This window comes from Schistocerca piceifrons, chromosome X (genome assembly GCF_021461385.2).
Source record: "Schistocerca piceifrons isolate TAMUIC-IGC-003096 chromosome X, iqSchPice1.1, whole genome shotgun sequence".
NCBI lineage: Eukaryota > Metazoa > Arthropoda > Insecta > Orthoptera > Acrididae > Schistocerca > Schistocerca piceifrons.
In genome coordinates this window covers 864,332,531-864,352,251 of record NC_060149.1, presented here as the reverse complement: position 1 = coordinate 864,352,251, position 19,721 = coordinate 864,332,531, and the positions used below count along the sequence as shown (strand labels likewise).

The window sequence follows — 19,721 nt, the reverse complement described above, 5'->3', positions numbered from 1 at the left end:
GTTTGCATAGGGTTGTCAGTCCAATGCATAGCCAACACTGCATGAAATAACCAGAGAAATAAATGTGGGATGTAGGACAAACATATCAGTTGTGAGTGTGCTGCGAAATTTGGCATTAACGGATTATGGCAGCAGACGACCGAAGTGAGTGCCTTTGCTAAAATCATGATGTGGCCTAGACTGCCTCTCCTGGGCTTGTAACCATATTGGTTGGACCCTAGATGACTGAAAAACTGTGGCCTAGTCAGACGAGTCCAGTTTCAGTTGGTAAGAACTGATGATAGATTCCAAATGTGGCACAGACCCCATGTACCCAATTTGTCACCAAGACACTGTGCAAGCTGGTGGTGGCTCCATAATGGTGTGGGCTGGGTTTACATGGAATGGACTGGGTGCACTGGTTCAGCTGAACAAGTCATTGACTAGAAATGGGTTTTGTTCAGTTATATGAAGACCATTTGCAGCCATTCACGGACTTCATGTTCTCAAACAACAATGTGCCACGTCACCAGGCCACAATTGTTTTCAATTGGTTTGAAAAACATTCTGGACAATCTGAACAAATTATTTGGCCATGCAGATCATTTGACATGAATGCCATTGAACATTTATGGGACATAATTGAGAGAACAGCTTGTGCACAAAATCCTGCACTGGCAATGCTTTCTCAATTGTGGATGCATGCAGAGGCAGCACGGCTCAATATTTCTGCAGGGGAATTCCAATGACTTGTTGAGTCCATGCCGTGTTAAGTTGCTGCACTATTCTAGGCAAAAGGAGGCCCAACATGATATTAGGAGGTATCCCATGACTTTTGTCACTTCAGTGTATAGTTAATGTGCAAAATTTCAGTGTCTCCAGGTCTCTTCCAGATATTAAGCCTTCCTTAACGATTCTTAAACTAAGTGTTAGTGATGACTGAATTATGCTGTGTGCAAAAATTTTACCAGGTGGCTTCTTCTTTAATTCCTTTCTCCCACTTTATACTCTTCTAGTATTTTTCCTTTTCTTTCTTTTCTTACTATCAAATTCCAGTCTCCCACCACAAATTTTCATCTCTCTAAACTATCTGCACAGTCTCTTTTATCTTATTGTACACTATTTTCAAACTCTTTATCATCTGCAGAGGTAGTGGGCATAAAAAATTGTACTGCTGTGGTGTTTGTTGGCTTTGTGTCTATCTTGGCTATGATAATACATTTACTATGCTGTTAATAGTAGCTTACACACATTCCTATTTTCTCATTCATTATTAGACCTACTCCTAGATTTGATTTTGTGTTTATAGCCCTGTACTCACCTGACCAAAAGTCTTGTTCATCCTGTCCAATTAAAGGATCGGACATTCCACACAGTAATCCATAGAATGCCAGTTTTGTTTTTCCTGATGACAACACCCTCCTCAGTAGTCCCCACCCAGAAATCTGAATAGGGTCTATTTTACCTCTAGAATATTTTGTCAAAGAGGATGTCGTCATAATTTAAGCATACAGCAGAGCTGCACGCCCTCAGAAAAAATAATGGCTGTTTGATTTAGCACAAACACAAAAAAGAAATAGCAAGACACTTTGAACAGAGAGCCTGGGTACTATTGACAGAACGTACATATTCTGCATCAGGTTTTCACTGCTTTTCTTACTGGATATTTCCTTCATAACTGAAAAAAATAATCTAGGACTTTGATGCTAAGGAACTATAGTGCTACTCAAATTCAGCTATTGGATTGTCGAATAGTACTGAGTTACTTACTCTGATGAGATAGATCAACATAAGTTTGGATTAACACAAAAAGTTGAAAACACATAAGAAAGGGGTGTTTGCAGTTTTGTCGATTTTGTGAGTGTGTGCAATAAAAGATAGGAAGAAGGTTAGGGTTTTTCATCTCATCAGCATCAAGGCATTAGAGACAGAGCCCAAGCTCTGAATGATTCAAAAATAGAGAAAGAAATCAGATGTGGCATTTCAAAGGACCCATTCTGGCCACTTGTCTGAAGCAGTTTAGGGAAATCATGGGAAACCTAAATCTGGAAGGTTACTTGTGAATTTGACGTATTATATAATATGGGATACTAGATGCTGGAAATATCTGTGGTTTGTCACGGACAAAATTTGATGTAGAAATTCTATGTATGCTTCAATATTGTTCCAGAATGAGATTTTCACTCTGCAACGGAATGTGCACTGATATGAAACTTCCTGGCAGATTAAAACTGTGTGCCGGACCGATACTTGAACTCGGGACCTTTGCCTTTCACAGGCAAGTGCTCTACCATCTAAGCTACCCAAGCATGACTCACGCCCTGTCCTCACAGCTTTGCTTCTGCCAGTGTCTTGTCTCCTACCTTCCAAACTTTACAGAAGCTCTCCTGCTACGAGGACGGGGCGTAAGTCGTGCTTGGGTAGCTCAGTTGGTAGAGCACTCACCCGCGAAAGGCAAAGGTCCCGAGCTCGAGTCTTGGTCCGGCACACAGTTTTAATCTGCCAGGAAATTTTACACATATAACGCTTGCAAAAGTTTGGAAGGTAGGAGACGAGGTACTGGCAAAAGTAAAGCTGTGAGGATGGGGCATGAGTCATGCTTGGGTAGCTCAGACGGTAGATAACTTGCCCGCGAAATGCAAAGGTCCCAAGTTCGAGTCTCGATCCGGCACACAGTTTTAATCTGCCAAGAAGTTTCAATATTGTTACTGTCACAACTCCATTGGTTTCCAGATTTCCGAACTGATCATTTCAAATACTCTACAGCTTTAGAAAACTTCTGCTACTTCATTAATAATAAGCTGCGGTATCATATAACGACAAAAAACTAAGAAAGAGTGAACTAATTTAATCAGTATCCATATAGCTCACAGTACAAATATCACATGTATTTTTGAAAATACACCTTTAAGGAAAGAAATGATACCATAAGAATTATATAAAGCAATGTCAGTTAATGAAACATTAAAAATATAGCTATAAAATTAGTAATGGAATTAACTTTTTTAATGAAAATACTTGCCTCCGTCTGACATTTAACACATTCACCAGTCAAATTTGTTATGACAAATGATTTATCCTTCAGAGAGATCAACCAATCTGCAATCCTTATATCCTATATTCCCTCTTGAAGTAATGTCATGTTAACCAAAATGTCAACTGTGAATGTAGACTTTCCTAACATATGCTACTGACAAAACCTCTTGGATGACACTGTTAAAATAACGCAACAATTCAATTAACAGACTGTCTTACTTATCATCTTCTTCACCAGAAGATTATCAGTATGGCACTCTACAAAGTGTCACAGTATTTTGACACTGCCACCCAGCTCAAAACACAAGAGCTTTTCATTGATATGTCAACAGTTCATGATTTTAATTTTATTATCTACATTTTAAATGTCTTACTTTTACAGCGCAGATGCTACACCTTTTATATTGATGAAAGTTTGTTTTACAGTAATTTGTAAGTGGTCTCTTACTTCCTAAGTAGATGCAAGAAACCTACTAAAACCGAGATCTGGGATCATTAGCATTCTGAACCTCTTGCTGTTTTCTCTTCCTATTCCTCATCATGTGCAACTTTTCTCACCTTGGTTGACATTTCTGGCACATTTTTAAATTCCAAATGTTGTCAGTACTGTGTTTGAGCAGATGCTCTTCCCAGTCCCAGTCTTAAGTGAGTCTATATTACTCAGCAGAGAAGATGTAGTAAAGATGCATCACCTTTACATATATTATGTAAGCAAAGATCTATAGCATGTCCAAAAACCATCTTATCCCTAATTATTTCTGTATTGTTGAACATACCTTCCTCTGAAATCTGTCAGCAACCATGATGCAGAATCTTCTTTTTCTCGCCACTGCTGCAATTTACAGTCTGTGTCAATGTAAATATTTTGAGCGTAAACTGCTGGTGGCAGTATTCAGAAACCACAATGTTTTTATGAATGTTACACTTGTCATCTTCTGGTGAACGGTGCCCAATGGAAGACAAAATTCTCGTCCAGCGACAGTTTTAATCTGCCACATGGGCAACCACCCAATCCAGGGCACATTCTATAACAAGTCACAAGAGGTTTGTATATTTTGTGCCATCTGAATTCTCCTCCTTGATAGCAGCGATTTCAAATACACATATGGGCATGTATTCAACAATGCTTAATTTTCTTTCATGCTAAGGAAAAGCTTATTACCTCATCAATCTTCCACCAGCCCTTCCACCAAGTCCAGTAGGTTACAAGAACTAATCTAGTCATAGTCCAATAAAAAGACATTTGCAGCTACAATTTATTTGTTTTTGTCAGCCCACAGCATCCAATCTACCCTATACTTTAATCCCCTTTTTCCCTGCTGTTGAGAGAGCATCTGCACCCATTTCTCATTCTGAAATAAGGTAACTTTCTCCTATTGCATCTGCCACACCCCTTAGCACTCCAGCAATACTTGTCCCAAAGTATCACGACCCACTGCACTGATATTATTAATTTTTCTGCTCTAGTTTCTATCTTCAGTCATGTGACTAATAACCCTGTCAACTTTTCCTTTCAGCATCCATCACATTCTAAATCTTAACATTTATATTGTTCACGGCCTTTCTTCAGTGCAATTTTTTTCATTGACTTGACCTACTTTAACTCTTTTATGTATTCATCTGTTTGGTTATTTTCCTTAAATTTCTCACTTTTCACAAGATACACAGTCGCATATGGCTGCTAAGCTACCTGAGTGCGGTTTTGCATTGGTAAAGCATTATGACAACTATCTACTATTAAAAACATTCTTGATCACGATTTATTTATCAAGGTGACCGGTTTCGATCACTACTGTTGTCATCTTCAGACCATTGAGTAGGAACCTCTTTCTGTTGGAGAATCACTGAGTAGTGATAATTTGACAAGAGAATTAAATACAATTCATTAGAGTTTTACTGAAAAATAATTTTTTAATGGTGAGCAATATTGACTGACTGTGGTAAGTATTTTATATGCACTTAATGTACTATCTGCTATAACCCAGTACGTAATACTTGGCTAGATGCCGCAGCACCAGGCTGCCAGTGCGCTACATTTTGAATAAACACCTGCGGTGAGCCACACGACTTGCACACACGGAACAGCAATCACTTGTTGTGTACCGGAACCTTCCTCTTTATAATCCTGGTGCAGGAGGCACTTGCTCTCATATTGTGTTGATACTTACTGTCAGCAACTGCTTGTATCAGCACCTGGATTGTTTCTATGTTTGTATCTACATTCTCAATTGTTGTCTGTCTGTAAGTAGAAGAAGAATTAACTCTGGTTGATTGTGGTCATGCTGTTGGTAGTGTCTTACAGTGTGATAGAATTGGTGGCAAGTGTGGTGTTCACTTCCAAGTGCTCAGTCTATTTGGTTGTTCCTTCATTTCTTCTATCCATGGAGGCAGTGATCCAATCTCTCCTCGAGCAGCAGCAGGTTCTTACAGTTGCTATCACAAAGTTGGGAGGCACATTGACTACGCAGGCTTCCACACCATCGGCATACCCGTCATCCTTTCACTTATGAGAAGTGACTTCAGCATCACTTCCTTGCTTTTGGCGTCACTGATGCAATCACGTGGAAGGCTTCGTTCCATTCTCGGATTTCTCCTTGGATCTACCAACTGTTGTGCCAGCTAGTCCTGCTCCAGGAACCTGTATCATTTTCGTTCAATGAAATGTGTACATTGCCATAATATCACCGTAAATGCGTGCATGTCATTGCAGCACTTATAGGGTTCTAGCATTGTCATAAAAAAAAAAACACCAGTCTTACTGAGCTTGGAGGCCAAACTCCATGCCTCAGTCACAAACGACCGTTTGTTACTGATGCTCATCATGATTCCTATGCTGATTCTATTGTCCATGATATTATCATCTGGTTGACTCCTGATAAGGAGATGTTTCAATGTGCACTACAGAGTAAGAATCCATCTTTGGCTGAAGTGTTGAATATTGCTCAATTTTTTGATGTACCTCATGCTGCTGGTGGTCAGATTGAGGCTTGGTCATCAGGCATCAGTCAGTTTTCAGGAAAGTACAGCATGGCAGCTGTACAAAAGTGGCCTCTGCAGCACACTGGATAGTGATATGACAACCAACCACCACGTCAACCACAGCTCCGTGCTCTCATCTCACCCTACTGTTTCGTGTAACATGACAGGGCTGTGTGCCCTAAGCGCTGGGTGACTTGTGACAACTGTAGGAAAAAAGGACATATAGCGTCTGTGTGTTGTTCCCAACCACCTCCTATAGACATGAACATGGATGTTAATTCTGTCTCCAGTGCTTATGAATCATAACAAACTGTTTATCAAAGTACTCAGACTACAAGTGGACACGGGTGGTTTACTGAACTCATAAACCTATATGGATCTGGGTCTCCAGTGTGTCTCCAGTTACTGAACATTTGGTGAGTTACAACAACAGCATATTCCAATTTTGGTGCAAGTTATGGCTCCAACTATGTATAAATCTATGGTTTGTTCCTTAACTTATTTGGTAGTGGATGATGGTGGTACTTCAAATTTGTTCAGTCTGGATGTTTTCAATGCTTTTGGTTTTCCATTTTGGATGTGGTGCACCTTGTTTCCAGCCGGCACCCTTACCAGCAGTTAGATACTCTGTCTTCTGAGTTCTCGTCTTTTCTTCTCAGATGGATTAGGTTGTGCCACTAATTTTGTGGCACATGTTACCCTGAAACCTATGACATGGCCGTTTTTTCTGTGTGTGCCATATTCCAGTGGCTTTGTGTGATCAAAGTGAAATGGAACTAGACAGGCTGATGTTGTTGGGGGTCATACAGCCTATTACATTGAGAGAATGGTTTACCTCCCTCGTGATTGTTAAAAAACTGACTGGTCATCTTTGCATCTGTAGCAACTTTAAAGTTTCAGTTAATGCTCAATCTATCATTGACACCTTTCCTTTGCCTCGTCCAGACAAGTTATTGACTGAACTCACCAGGGACCAGTTTTTCTCCAAAACTGATTAATCTGAAGCCTATTTACAGGTACCATTGGATGAGGATTCTAAATGGCTCCTTGTGATTAACATGCCCTTCAGGTTGTACCAGTACTGTTGCTTTCTGTTTGGTGTGGCAAGCAGCCTGGCAATTTTGCATGATTTTTTATGATGGTCGCTCCAGAGTGCATCAGCTACCTCAATCACATTGTTGTGATGGGTGCATCCTGGAGAGCATTTACGTAACTTACTCACCTTGTTCACAGTCTTACATACTGCGTCGTTGAAATCTGACTCGGCCTAGTTTCGGCAAATCCATTGTGTATTTCAGGTTTGAAGTTTCTCGGGATGGTTTAAGCCTTTACATTGTCATGTTACCATGGTCTCAGCTCTGCCTCATTCTATCAATGTCACAGAACTCCAAACATTTTAGGTGACATTGCTTACTACCACAAATTTATTATGGGTGCAGGTGTGTTCGCCCATCCCCTCCTCAAGTTACTCCACAAGAATGTTCCTTTTCAGTGGATGCTGACCTGCCAGTAGCCTCACACTTTTTAAATATAAATTACATTTTGCTCATTGTCTGGTCACCACCTGGGTTTGGCTTCAAATACCTCTCAGTATGGACTCGAGACCATTCTCGCACGTCAACATGAGGATGGTTCTGAACGTCCAACAGCTTACACATCAGAAACGCTCAACTCCACTCAGCAGCACTACTCCTAAGTTGAAAAGGAAGTGTCTGCTATCATCTAAACACTCAAAAAGTTTCATGTGTTCTTGTACAAGTCTAAGTTCCACCTCATTACTGATCCAAAGCCGTAGGTTTTGTTGTTTAATCCATCTGTTTCGTTGCCCAACAAAGTAGCACATCACCTTCAGTGTTGGCCCTTGTCTATGTCTTGCTAAAACTATGAAATACTCTTGTGGCCTACCACACAACATGCCAATGTCAATGTGCTGTCCCAGCTTCTGATGAAACCAGATCCTACATTTGAACAGGATTAACTACTTTGTTTACATTTAGATATTGAGGAGCAACATACAGTGGAAGTATTCCCTATTAGGGGCACCCAAATTGCAGCTGCTGTCGCTGCCAAACCGGTTTTGCGTCAAGTTGTTCACCTCGTTCAGCAAAGTTGGCCGGACAGGACTCTGAGCAGGCCTTCTGATCCTCTGCTTAATTATTTTGACCTTAGTCACAGCCTTTCAGTATTAGATTGTGTTGGTTTCTTAGCTATTGATGGGCTGTTGCCTAGGATTGTGATCCTGGTCACCCTATTGCGAGATGTGCTTCAGCTCCCACATCAGGGACGTGGGTCTCGCGTACCAAGTTATTGGCCTGTCAGCACGTGTTTTGGCTACACATCAATGGTGACATTATACATCTTGTCGCAGTCTGCTCTCAGTGTACTATCCAACAGGTGGTGCCATGGGCGATGCTCTTCAGTGGCCCGCACTGCAGCATCCGTGGGAATGTGTCCCTGCTGATTTCGTGGGACCCTTTCTAAATTCTTCCTGAATGTTGGTTGTCAATGTTTCTCTAAATTTCCATATGTCATCTAGTGTCCTTTGACATCAGCTGCAATGATGATTCAGGGCCTGACCAAAATTTTTCTACTGAAGGTTTGTCTTATACGCTTGTGATGGATAACTGTCCACAGTTTGTCTCAGGCCTTCCATAAACTTTGCGCCCATCAAGGTATTTGACACGTAACTGCTCTCCCTTCTCACCCCCAATGTAATGGTGAGGCAGAACATCTCATCCACACATTCTAGGTTCAAATGAAAAATTACGTTGCAGACTCCTCCATGGACAATGCCTTGACACTCTTCTAGAGTACCTACAGGTTTACACCAATGGGGAATCTGGGTCCGGCTGAGATGTCAATGGTTGCCAGCCGCACACTCTTCAGCATATGCTCATTCTGCTCCACCAGTGTCAGCTTGCTCCTTGTCATGGTTCACTACAGGCTCCGTGGTCTGGGCTCAAGGGCGCAGCCAACGACCAAAGTGGACCACAGCTGCTGTGGTCACCATCTCCGTATGGTGCGCATCAGTGATAGGCTGGTGGCACACCAGCAGGACCAGTTGTGTCCTCATGCCATGGCAAGAGCTAAGGGTCCAATGCCGTCACCTCCACCTCCTCCCTCATCACTTTCCCTGGCCCACAGGGCGTCCATGGTGCATGAGTGGACACACATTCCTTGTGGATATCACTGTGATGTGCCTCTCCTATGGGATCCAGTGCTCCTGGACCCTGCTGCCACGCCTTCACACAAGGCTTTGCTCCTACAGGTGATTTTGCCACTGGCTGGGCCAATGCCTTCAGGCCCTTCAACACCAGCAACACTGGTGCCCCCAACTGAGCGGCCAGTGCCTGCATCGTCAGCACAGTTCCACCATGTCAAGGAACCCTCAAGATGCTACCAGCACCATTGTCACTGGTCCTTCACAGGGGAGCAGCCACTGCGTGTGTTCACAGCCATGCCACTTCCACCCTTATTCACTAGTTCTGGCCCAGAATCTTCTGCTACCACAACCATCATCACCTGATGCATCTGCTGCAGAGGCCATGGATGTTTCAACAGTCATGCTATGGCCTGCATCAGAGGAACACCTTTTCCCCAAGGGGGCAGAAGTGGTATGACCCTGCATGTGATACTTAACTATGTGTTGTAGGACCAGGCTGCTGGTGTGCTACACTTAGAATATTCTGTCAATGGCATATGTGTGGGCCTGACACCAGAGGCTGCCTGAGCCATATGACTTGTACACAAGGCATGGCATCCTCCGCACTGTCTAACGGAGCCTTCCTTTGTACAAGCACAGTGCAGCAGGCTCTTGCTCTTGTATTTTGTTCGTACTTACTGTCTGTAACTGCTTGTATCGGTGCCTGGACTGTTTATATATTTGTGCCTATGTTCTCCACTGTTGTTAACCTGTATGTAAAGGAATAATAAACTTTGGTTCATTGTGGCCGTGCTGTTGTTTGTGTTTTACAGTACGATACACTATCTATTATACTTCAGCTGAACTTAACATTCCTTTAATACGCTTACCTTGTAGCTCATGAAAATTGCAACTGGAAAGGTGAGAATGAGAAGCAGAATTGAGAATGCTGTGGCTAACACTTCAATGCAACCCAAAGGCTCTGGATCTGCAACAAATCATACATGTACAATTTTTAAAAAGGAGACTAAAAACAAAATTCTGAGTGTACATTTCAGGAATCTCCCTTCTCTCAATCTTTAAACCAAAATTATAAAAATTCAAGCACAAATAATGCACAGTAATCACACCCATTAGCTTTGTGGCATAAAACTTCCACCAAAATAGAAAACTTAATAATGATTAGCAGCTTCAAGAGACACAAGAAAGTACACAAATATCCTTCCCAAAATTGTTTCTTTAACTATAATAATGGTTTGTGCCTTTTGGTTTTCACTGCTGTCAATATCTAATATAAATGTAAGTGTTTAGGAAGTCTTTTCTGAAGGTATTTGTTTGGAGTGCAGCTGTGTATGGAAGTGAAACATGGATGATATACAGTTCGGACAGGAAGAGGATAGAACTTCTTGAAATGCAGTGTTACTGAAGAATTCTGAAGATTAGGTTGGTAGACTGGATAACTAACTAACAACAACAGAACTCCTTTGGCAACCTGGAACTGCACACAAAGTTGTTTACACAGTTAATTAACTTCTTAAATAATATGTAGCTTTCAATCTATGGTGCAAGCATAAAAAGGTCACAGTCTATGTTATCGTACATTCAGTGAAGTCTGTGACTAAGGTTTCCACCCAGCTGAACTATGAGGGGGCTTTTCAGTTCTAATAATACTGCTGCAGAGCTCAGGATTTACCCACTATGCTTACCCACTGAGTGCAGATTGTACAGTTTCTTGTCACACAGAGTCTGTGAAGATAAGAATTAATTAACAGTGGCTCACACTGAAACCTGTGGGCAATCATCTTGTCCACACCTCATCTGTGAATGGAACAGGATCAAGCCTTAATTTACACTGAGGTGATAAAAGTTATTGGATATCCCCTGATATCATGTCAGACCTCCTTTTGCCTGGCATAGTGCAGCAACTTGATGTGGCACGAACTCAACAAGTCACTGGATGTCCCTTGCAGGAATATTGAGCCATGCTGCCTGTATAGCTGTCCATAATCATGAAAGTGTCGCCAGCACAGGATGTTGTGCACAAACTGACCTCTCGATAATGTTCCATAATTGTTCGATGGGGTCCATGTCTGGCAATCTGGGTGACTAAATCATTCATTCAAATTGGCCAAATGTTCTTCAAACCAATTCCAAGCAACTGCAGCACACTGACATGGTTCATTATCATAAATAAAACTTCCATCGTTGTTTGGGGACATAAAGTTCACGAACGGCTGCAAATAATCCCCAAGTAAACAAACACGACCATTTCCAGTCAATGATCAGTTCAGTTGAACCAGAGGACCCAGTTCATTCCATGTAAACAGAATCCACACATTTATGGAGCTACCACGAGCTTGGAAAATGTCTTATTACAACTATGATCCATGGCTTTGTGTGATCTGCACTGCACTTGAACCCTACCATTAGCTCTTGCCAACAGAAATTGGGACTCATGATCAGGCCAATGTTTTTCACTAGTCTAGGGTCCAACTGATATGGTCCCAAGCCCAGGAGAGATGTTGCAGCCCATGTTGTACTTTTAGCAAAGACACTCACATTGGTCATCTGTTGGCACACTGTTCTAATGGATACATTTGTTACAAGTACCACATTGATTTCTGAGGTTATTTCACAAAGAGTTGCTTGTCTGTTAGCACTGAAAACTCTACACAAACACTGCTGTTCTCAGTTGTTAAGTGAAGGCTGTTGGCCACTGCATTTTTTGTGGTGAGAGGTAATGCCTGCAATTTGGTATTATCAGCACACTCTTGACACTGTGCATCTCAGGCTACTGAATTCCCTTATGATTTCCAAAATGGAATGTCCCATGCATCTAGCTCCAACTACCATTCTGTTAATTCCCACTGAGCAATCATTATCATGTCAGAAATGTTTTCACAGAAATCACGTGAGTACAAATGACAGCTGTGCCAATGGACTGCCCTTTTATACCTTGTGCATGCAAAACTACCACCATCTGTATACGTGCATATCACTATCCCATGACATTTTGTCACCTCAATGTATTATGTAATAAGAGGTACTATATGATGGGCATTTCACAGTGTTTTTCCAGGCACAGATGTTGATACAAAAGTTCAGTTTATCTTGTAATATCTCCACCATATACCATTAGTCAAGTATGTTCTGCACATGATTTAATACAACTTATGCTGTAGTATGTTTCCCAACAGGAGATGTGGGGAAACAGATGGCTGCTTCGCTGAAGAAGAGCAACGTTCGGTGATCCGTTTTTTCTGGTCAGAAGGTGTATCAAGGGCTGAAATTCATGGAAGACTTTCGGTACAGTACGGGAACAGTGTTTTGCCACAGTGGAGTGTCTACGAATGGCTTCAAAAATTCTGAAATGGTAGCACAAGTGTTACGCACGATGAAGGAGCTGGATGACTGTTTACCGCCACAAATGAAGAAACCATTGAGCGTTCATGTGAAATGATTATCTTAGACAGACTATTAACTATTGACAAAGTGGCACATCGTCTGCAAATTACTCACAGTTCTGCCTACAAAATCATCCACAACAGACTTGGGCTTCATAAAGTTTGTGCAAGATGGGTCCCAAAACAACTCACTTGGACATCTGCAAAAAACATTTGGATCACTATAGTAACGAAGGGGACAACTTCTCAGACAGGATCATTACTGGTGACAAAACATGGATCCATCATTATGAGCTGGAGAGTAAATGGCAGAGTATGGAATGGAAACATCCAAATTCACCATGCAAGAAAAAGTTCAAGACCCAACCATCTGCAGGAATACTGATGCTTCAGATTTTTGGGACACACAAGGTCCAGTATTGGAACATTACGTGGAAAGGGGCACAACAATAAACAGTGTATGTTACAGTGAGATGCTTACTGCCAGGCTAAAGCCTGCAATTCAAAGCAAATGCTGAGGATTGCTGTCAAAAGGTGTTGTGTTGTTGCACAAGAGTGCCCGTCCACATACTGCTGCCCACACTGCCAAAACGCTCCAGAAACTCAAATTTGAAGTACTGGATCATCCTCCATATAGTCCCGATCTTGCCCCCTTCTGACCATCACTTGTTTGGTCCACTCAAACAGGCATTAAGGGGCCATCGATTTGCCTCGGATGAAGCAGTGAAAGAAGTGGTGCAACCCTGGCTTGCAGCTCAACCGAGAACATTCTTTTATGAGGTCATCAGGAAGCTTGTACAACAATGGACCAAGTGTGCTAAAATGCAAGGAGACTATGTCGAAAGATGATCTTCTTGTAAGTTTCCTATTTGATTACAATAAAATTTTATAACTACTTTGCGCATAATAATTGACTTCCCCCGTAGATATAGACTTCCGCAGATGTTTCTCATCTCAACCACAGTATTTCATGTACTTAAATAATATGGGTCATCTAACAAGTATATAAAATTTTACTTTTGGCATATTCATAAAATGGAATGGAATGGAAACAGCTGACACAGCTCAACTATAAAAATAGTAAATATTCAGCATTAGTTCAGAATCAGCTGATTAGTTGTTGTTGTGGTGGTGGTGGTGGTGGTGGTGGTGGTGGAGGAGGAGGAGGAGGAGGATCCAACATTTTATTAATATTGTTAAGTCCCACTCATTTTTATTCAGACAAGAAAATTGTCTGCATACAAACTTCAGTTGTCATGTGCTACAACAACAGCAACAGGGAAGCCCTAAATGAAGGAGCCTGGAGCAATAATCAAAGGCAATTCCTCTGATATATCAGATGACTCCTCCAATACTACAGAAGTGGAAGCTGGTCTGCACCAACACAAAGTAGCATTAATAAAAACTCAGCTGACATCCAACAGAGCAGCCATTAGTTTCAGCCATGAGCCACTTTTCTCAGAAAGTGGACAGCTGCACTGACTCAGTTGGTATCTGCACACAGAACAACAGTAGGCTGCATGTTGCTTTTGAGTGACACTGTTCTACAGAAATGTTTCATTGTCCTTTAGGGCTAGTATCAACTACTCTACCTACAGATGGATGCAGCACAATGTTACAGAAAATATTTTTATGTCATGCACATTTTTTTCCTTGTGTGTGTTTACACAAAGTTAGGAATTCCCTCCCAATTACAGTGTCCTATTTTTCACATCATAGTATGTGATAATCATGAAAGCAAGTGATGGAATGATGAAAACACAAAATAGTTTGCAGACTGTCCTATTCAGTCTGTGTGAGCAGCACACATATTTGAGCAGAATGGAAAAAATGTGTGTGGGTTTCCTGTGATCTTTTTTATTTTATTTATGGCTTACATTCAGGTATAACTTTATAAATCCCATCAAAGTTTTGTACATCCCCACATATTTAAGTTCTTTTCTCTGCTACAACACCAAAAATTGCACAAAATTTTGTATACAGGACACCTCGTTCAGTATTATGACAGGAAGAGGAAGAATGTTATTCTTCTCAACTAATTAAGGAAACTTGATCACTATGGGATATGAGGAACATCTCTGAATATCACTAAACCATACCTGCAAAATAGGAAACAAGCAGCAGAAATGCAATTTGAACAAAACAAATATTTATCATAATTTCAACACATAAGCCATGGTGTACCATAACGCAGCATATTGGTAGCCCTGTTGTTTCTGAGATATATACATGACTTATGACTTAACTATGAAAGGGAAATGATTCTTTTTGCAGATGACACCACTAGCATGACCATTGGCACTAATTTACTTGATATCATAACAAAAAGGAAATTCCTAGTTGAGTCGATCACTCAGTGTCTAGGAACCAATAGGCTAAGTCTCGGTGAAGAGGAAGCTGAAACAACAATTTTAGTAACAACATCAGAAGAAGAATAAAGGAATCCACATCTATAAAAACTGGATATGAATGTAGTTCAAAAGACAAAGTTCTTAGGTCTCACCGTAGACACTGTTTGCTGTTGAAAGACCACACTGCTTCCTTTAACCAGCAAATTAAATTCAGCTATATTGATTCTCAGAAACATATACTAGTGTTTGCATGAGAACATAAAAACAAGTTCAATAAAAATGAAGATATTCGTACCATGCTATCAGAAACAGCACAAAGTTAAGAGTTTCACAAAATGACACAGCCGAACTAGAAAGCAGTACTGCTTGTATGGCAATAAAACTAGAGCTGTTTAGCATTTTTATTTTAAACATTAGCTTGAAAGAGACATTTAAGCAAACAATAAAAATATGGCTTACAGAAAGACCTTTTCATTCAGTCAATGAACAATTTCATGATGTATGCTTTTGAACAATGAAATGCATGTGAAACAGAGCAGTGTTATGTCAAATCTGCAGTCACCTTCATGAAGTTGGTGTCTAAGAACATAGGTGTTTGTCTCATTAACAATACAGCATCCTACTGCACCAAGACAATCTAAGACAAGGAATAACCAGCTTGGTAGCTAACTGATTTACATCTTGTGGCAGCAGGTAGTTTAAGGGCATAGGTAGCTAAACTGCTTTTAGTACATTTTTAGATATAAAGAATGGATACATTTTTTATCAAAAATTTCGAACAGAGAATGATTTTAAAATCTTGACACCTAATGCTAATATAAAGTAATAATGCACATACGGCTCAACTATTTGGATCTACAAAACACCGACAGTGGCAGCATTCAACCATGCACATGTGTGACACACAATGACTTTTATTATATTCTGTTTGGTTGTCTTATCATAAAAGGAAGCCATGAGTTAAGGGACAATTTTCTACCAGCAAGCACTTGGAATGCAAAACATCTTGTTCACAGTGCTGGAAGGATGTGCAGCATTGGTGATCCATTTGCTCCACTCATTGCCACTCACTATTTATCACTTTTGTCCATCCATTTTGCCACTGACATACAAGTTGAAACTTCATTGTAGATTACAACTATACACCGTGTAAGGACCTGAACCTGGAACCTCACCTTTCACAGGCCACACTCTTACAGACGAGATGAAGAAGCACGACTCGTGACTCACTCTCACAATTTCTCCTCACTACCAAATATCATTTCTTACAGGACAGTTAGCCCCACAAGGTATTCATGAGAACTGTGAACTTTGAGAGGGAAGACACAGCTATTGGCAGAAGTGAAGCTGGGAGGGTAGGTTGTCTGCCAGGGTAACTAGCTGGTAAGAAAATTGGTCACCAAAGGCAAGGTTCCGGGTCTGAGTCCCGGTCAAGTATACGCTTCTAATCTGCCGAGAGGTGCAAAACAGTGCATTTTCCATTACACTTTGAAAGACTCATTCAGGAGACTTATAACTTATTGTCTCAACAATGCTGTAGCAAACCACTACAGGAATGATCATATTGTTACAATGCATTGGTTAAAACCTTGCTTGGTTACGCCATCATTACAATCAGTGCACCCACGTCACGGTTCTCAGCATAAGAATGATTCCTCTTCTCTAGAGATTGAGAAGGCTGACCTACAGATCACAAACGTTCCCAAGTGGTGATACTGCAGTGTATGCATGGTGCCAGAGGCGGATTTACATACAGGCACACTAGGCACGGGCCTAGCTTTGAAGGGCGGCATTTTTGGTACAGTATTAATTCAACATTTTACGTTTTAAAGTAAGTGCTCTTACAATGACAAAAATTATTAATACTGTCAAATAATTTGGTAGTTTAAGCAAGCCATAAGAACGAAAATCGACAATACAAGCTTTGAAATATTATCAGTTTACTTGGTGACTAAATGTAACTTCAAATACTCAATTTCCGCCTGGAATCGTGTTTATGAAATGGTTCAATAGTATTTTACAGTAAGCTATCAGAACAACAGTTGACAATACTAGCTCTGAAACGTTGTTATTCCGAGCTGTCAGCTTCTTACTTCTGTTCATTGAGAATAAAGAAAGAGGCTCCAAAGAAATTAAAATATTCTACATGGTCGTTCATGTCTTTATTTTATTTCATAGCACAGTTCGGTCAAGTAATCCAAGCTAGTCAGTTAGTTATCACCGTCGTGTTTAAAGTGAAAAACTTCGTGCTCGTGTGGTACGATTTTAAACAGGTTACTTTTCATTTACAAACTTATTTTCCTTTGTGCTGGTGTTGGTTGACAATTTCGTATGTGTCTTTAAAATTAACAAGAGTGACAAAACCAAACGTGCTAAATTAAGAGCGGGATTTCGGAAATTAGCGACGGAAAAGAGAGAGCGAGAAGCTAATGTCTACGCTTGGCAACGTATACAAATTTTTCACAAACAAATATTGCTAATTCGACTTCGATAGGTCTAGCACTACATCTGTAGTAAAAGTAAATTATGATTTAAACATTATACAGTTATGATTTAAAGCATATTTTTTGAGGGCCCTATGGGCGCAAAAAATTTAAATACACCTCTCTATGGTGTATTGCACTTAGAATTCATGAGATACGATGGGCTACTCGAAGGTCGAACCATAACCTGTGCATCCCTAGGTGGTGCTTACATGCAGAGTGTGGGACATGTAACAACTGCACATCTGTAGATGGACTAGGTTGATGGTGTGGTGAGGAATCCATAATTCAGATGTGAGGATCTCGATGCAATGTGAAATTGTTCCTAGACAGCTGCTGTACAGAAATGAGATCATGAGTTCTTGAGCTGTATGCTTGTGCCTCTGGAGATTCCTTTCATCTTATAGACGGAAACCCTATATATCTGATGGTGAATGACAGTTTCACTACTGCTGCTGGTTGGGGATTTTCTCTGCCTGGGGACTGGGTGTTTGTGTTGTCCTCAGAATTTCGTCGTCGTCGTCGTCACCACAACCATTCGTGACAGTGGCTAGATTGGACTGTGTAAAAATTGGACTGTGTACAAATTGGGACTTTGATTTGTGAGGCGCTCAACTGCGCGGTCATCAGCGCCCGTACAATCATCCAATGGTTCAAATGGCCCTCAGCACTATGGGACTTAACATCTGAGGTCATCAGTCCCCTAAAACTTAGAACTACTTAAACCTAACCAACCTAAGGACATCACACACATCCATGCCCGAGGCAGGATCCGAACCTACGACCGTAGCGATCGCGCGGCTCCAGTCTGAAGCGCATAGAACCGTTCGTCCACAACGGTCGGCAAAACCAATCATCATCATCATCATCATCATCATCATCACCACCATCACCATCATCACTAATGCTGCTACCAGTATGATCTTAATTCCTACCATTCACTTCCGTGATTCGTTTGGCAGAGTTATTTTACATTGACCAGTACTTCTTACGAGTTACGACTGACCTGGAGATTGCACACCATGAATAGCAAAGCATCTATCTAACAATGACCATTCCTCTGAATCCATTCCACCTTCAATATGCTCAGTAACTACAGTCTCCTACTAATGATGTTTTGAATTACCGTTAAAAGCTTAATTTTTCTCCCCTACTTGTTCTGTGTTCTGAGTGCAGTACACAGAAATATAACTTTTCCTGTTAATATCAGCAAACAGATGTTCAAGCAAGAGAAGCATTATAGTTTTCTGAGGGATCCCAGATGCAGACTACACGTGTACACTGTGATCTGTGAGAATCCCCGAAACACACTACATTCGTTTGAAAGCCCTATGAGCACTGCTTTGCCATGCGTGACATGTGGAGTGGACGTTTCAGGAGCAACACAACAGCAGGAAATAGACACTTCAGCTGTGCAGGAGCCTAAAAACACGTTTTCAGGTGATCTGGTTTGAAGATAGCTGCTGTGTTAAAGTGCCACATGTAACAGACTTTCGGATGTATCAACAGATTCTGAAAAGGCGGTCGTTACAGAAAGGTCATCAAATGGTGCTCTTCCCTTTTTACAGTAAATAGGCAATTATCTGTGAATGTTACGGTACTATTATGACTGCAATCACAAGTTCAGCCCTCTGGTGTACCAAAAAATACAAACGAATGACCCAGGAACGGGACGCCAACGTAACAAATAAATCAGGTATCATAACAGGAGTATGCGAACTTAAATGGATATTGCAGTTCGAAATAAGGACGCAGCCAGAAAGTCGGTTTAGTGGTGCGTGCTGCAAACTGCAAGGACTAGCCTTGATTATATTATGACCTTTCCCTTTGCTGACGTGCAAGCGAATGAGACACGCCCCTGCTCGGAAAGAACAGGCTTATAATGTTAGAATGGTAGTATCTATATCCTCCAGCAGCACAAGAAAGAAACTGATTCAAAAATACTTTTACCTACATATAGGTACACCATATACGTTTGAAATCGCTGTGAGCACTGATTTGCCAGGCGTGAAACGTGGAGCAGACGTTTCAGTAGCAACACAACAGCAGGAAATAGACACCTTCAGCTATACAGGGGCCTAAACACACACACACACACACACACACACACACACACACACACACACAGTGTTCAGAAAAACCCTTAAGCACAAAACTGTCCAAATGTGCATTTAAATCTTCTACCGCGGTTTCGATACTGAAACGAGCTTGTGGAAGCACGTCAACGCGTTGAAAGGACCCAGTGGAATAAACAGTGGAGAGAAAAGTCATGGGATAGCGACATGTACATATCCACATGGCGGTAGCATCGCATACACAAGTTATAAAAGGGCAGTGCATTATTGGA

General features: G+C 41.1%; 1 protein-coding gene across 6 annotated transcripts in view; it reads right to left on the bottom strand.

The window, feature by feature from the left end:
• Positions 1 to 19,721, bottom strand: part of LOC124721157 (band 7 protein AGAP004871-like) — a 298,564-nt gene that overhangs the window by 24,668 nt on the left and 254,175 nt on the right. For all 6 annotated transcript variants that reach the window (XM_047245980.1, XM_047245979.1, XM_047245978.1 and 3 more), the window contains one exon: positions 10,027 to 10,124. In XM_047245980.1, coding sequence (XP_047101936.1) covers positions 10,027 to 10,124 — 98 coding nt within the window. The remainder of the gene's footprint in view (positions 1 to 10,026; positions 10,125 to 19,721) is intronic.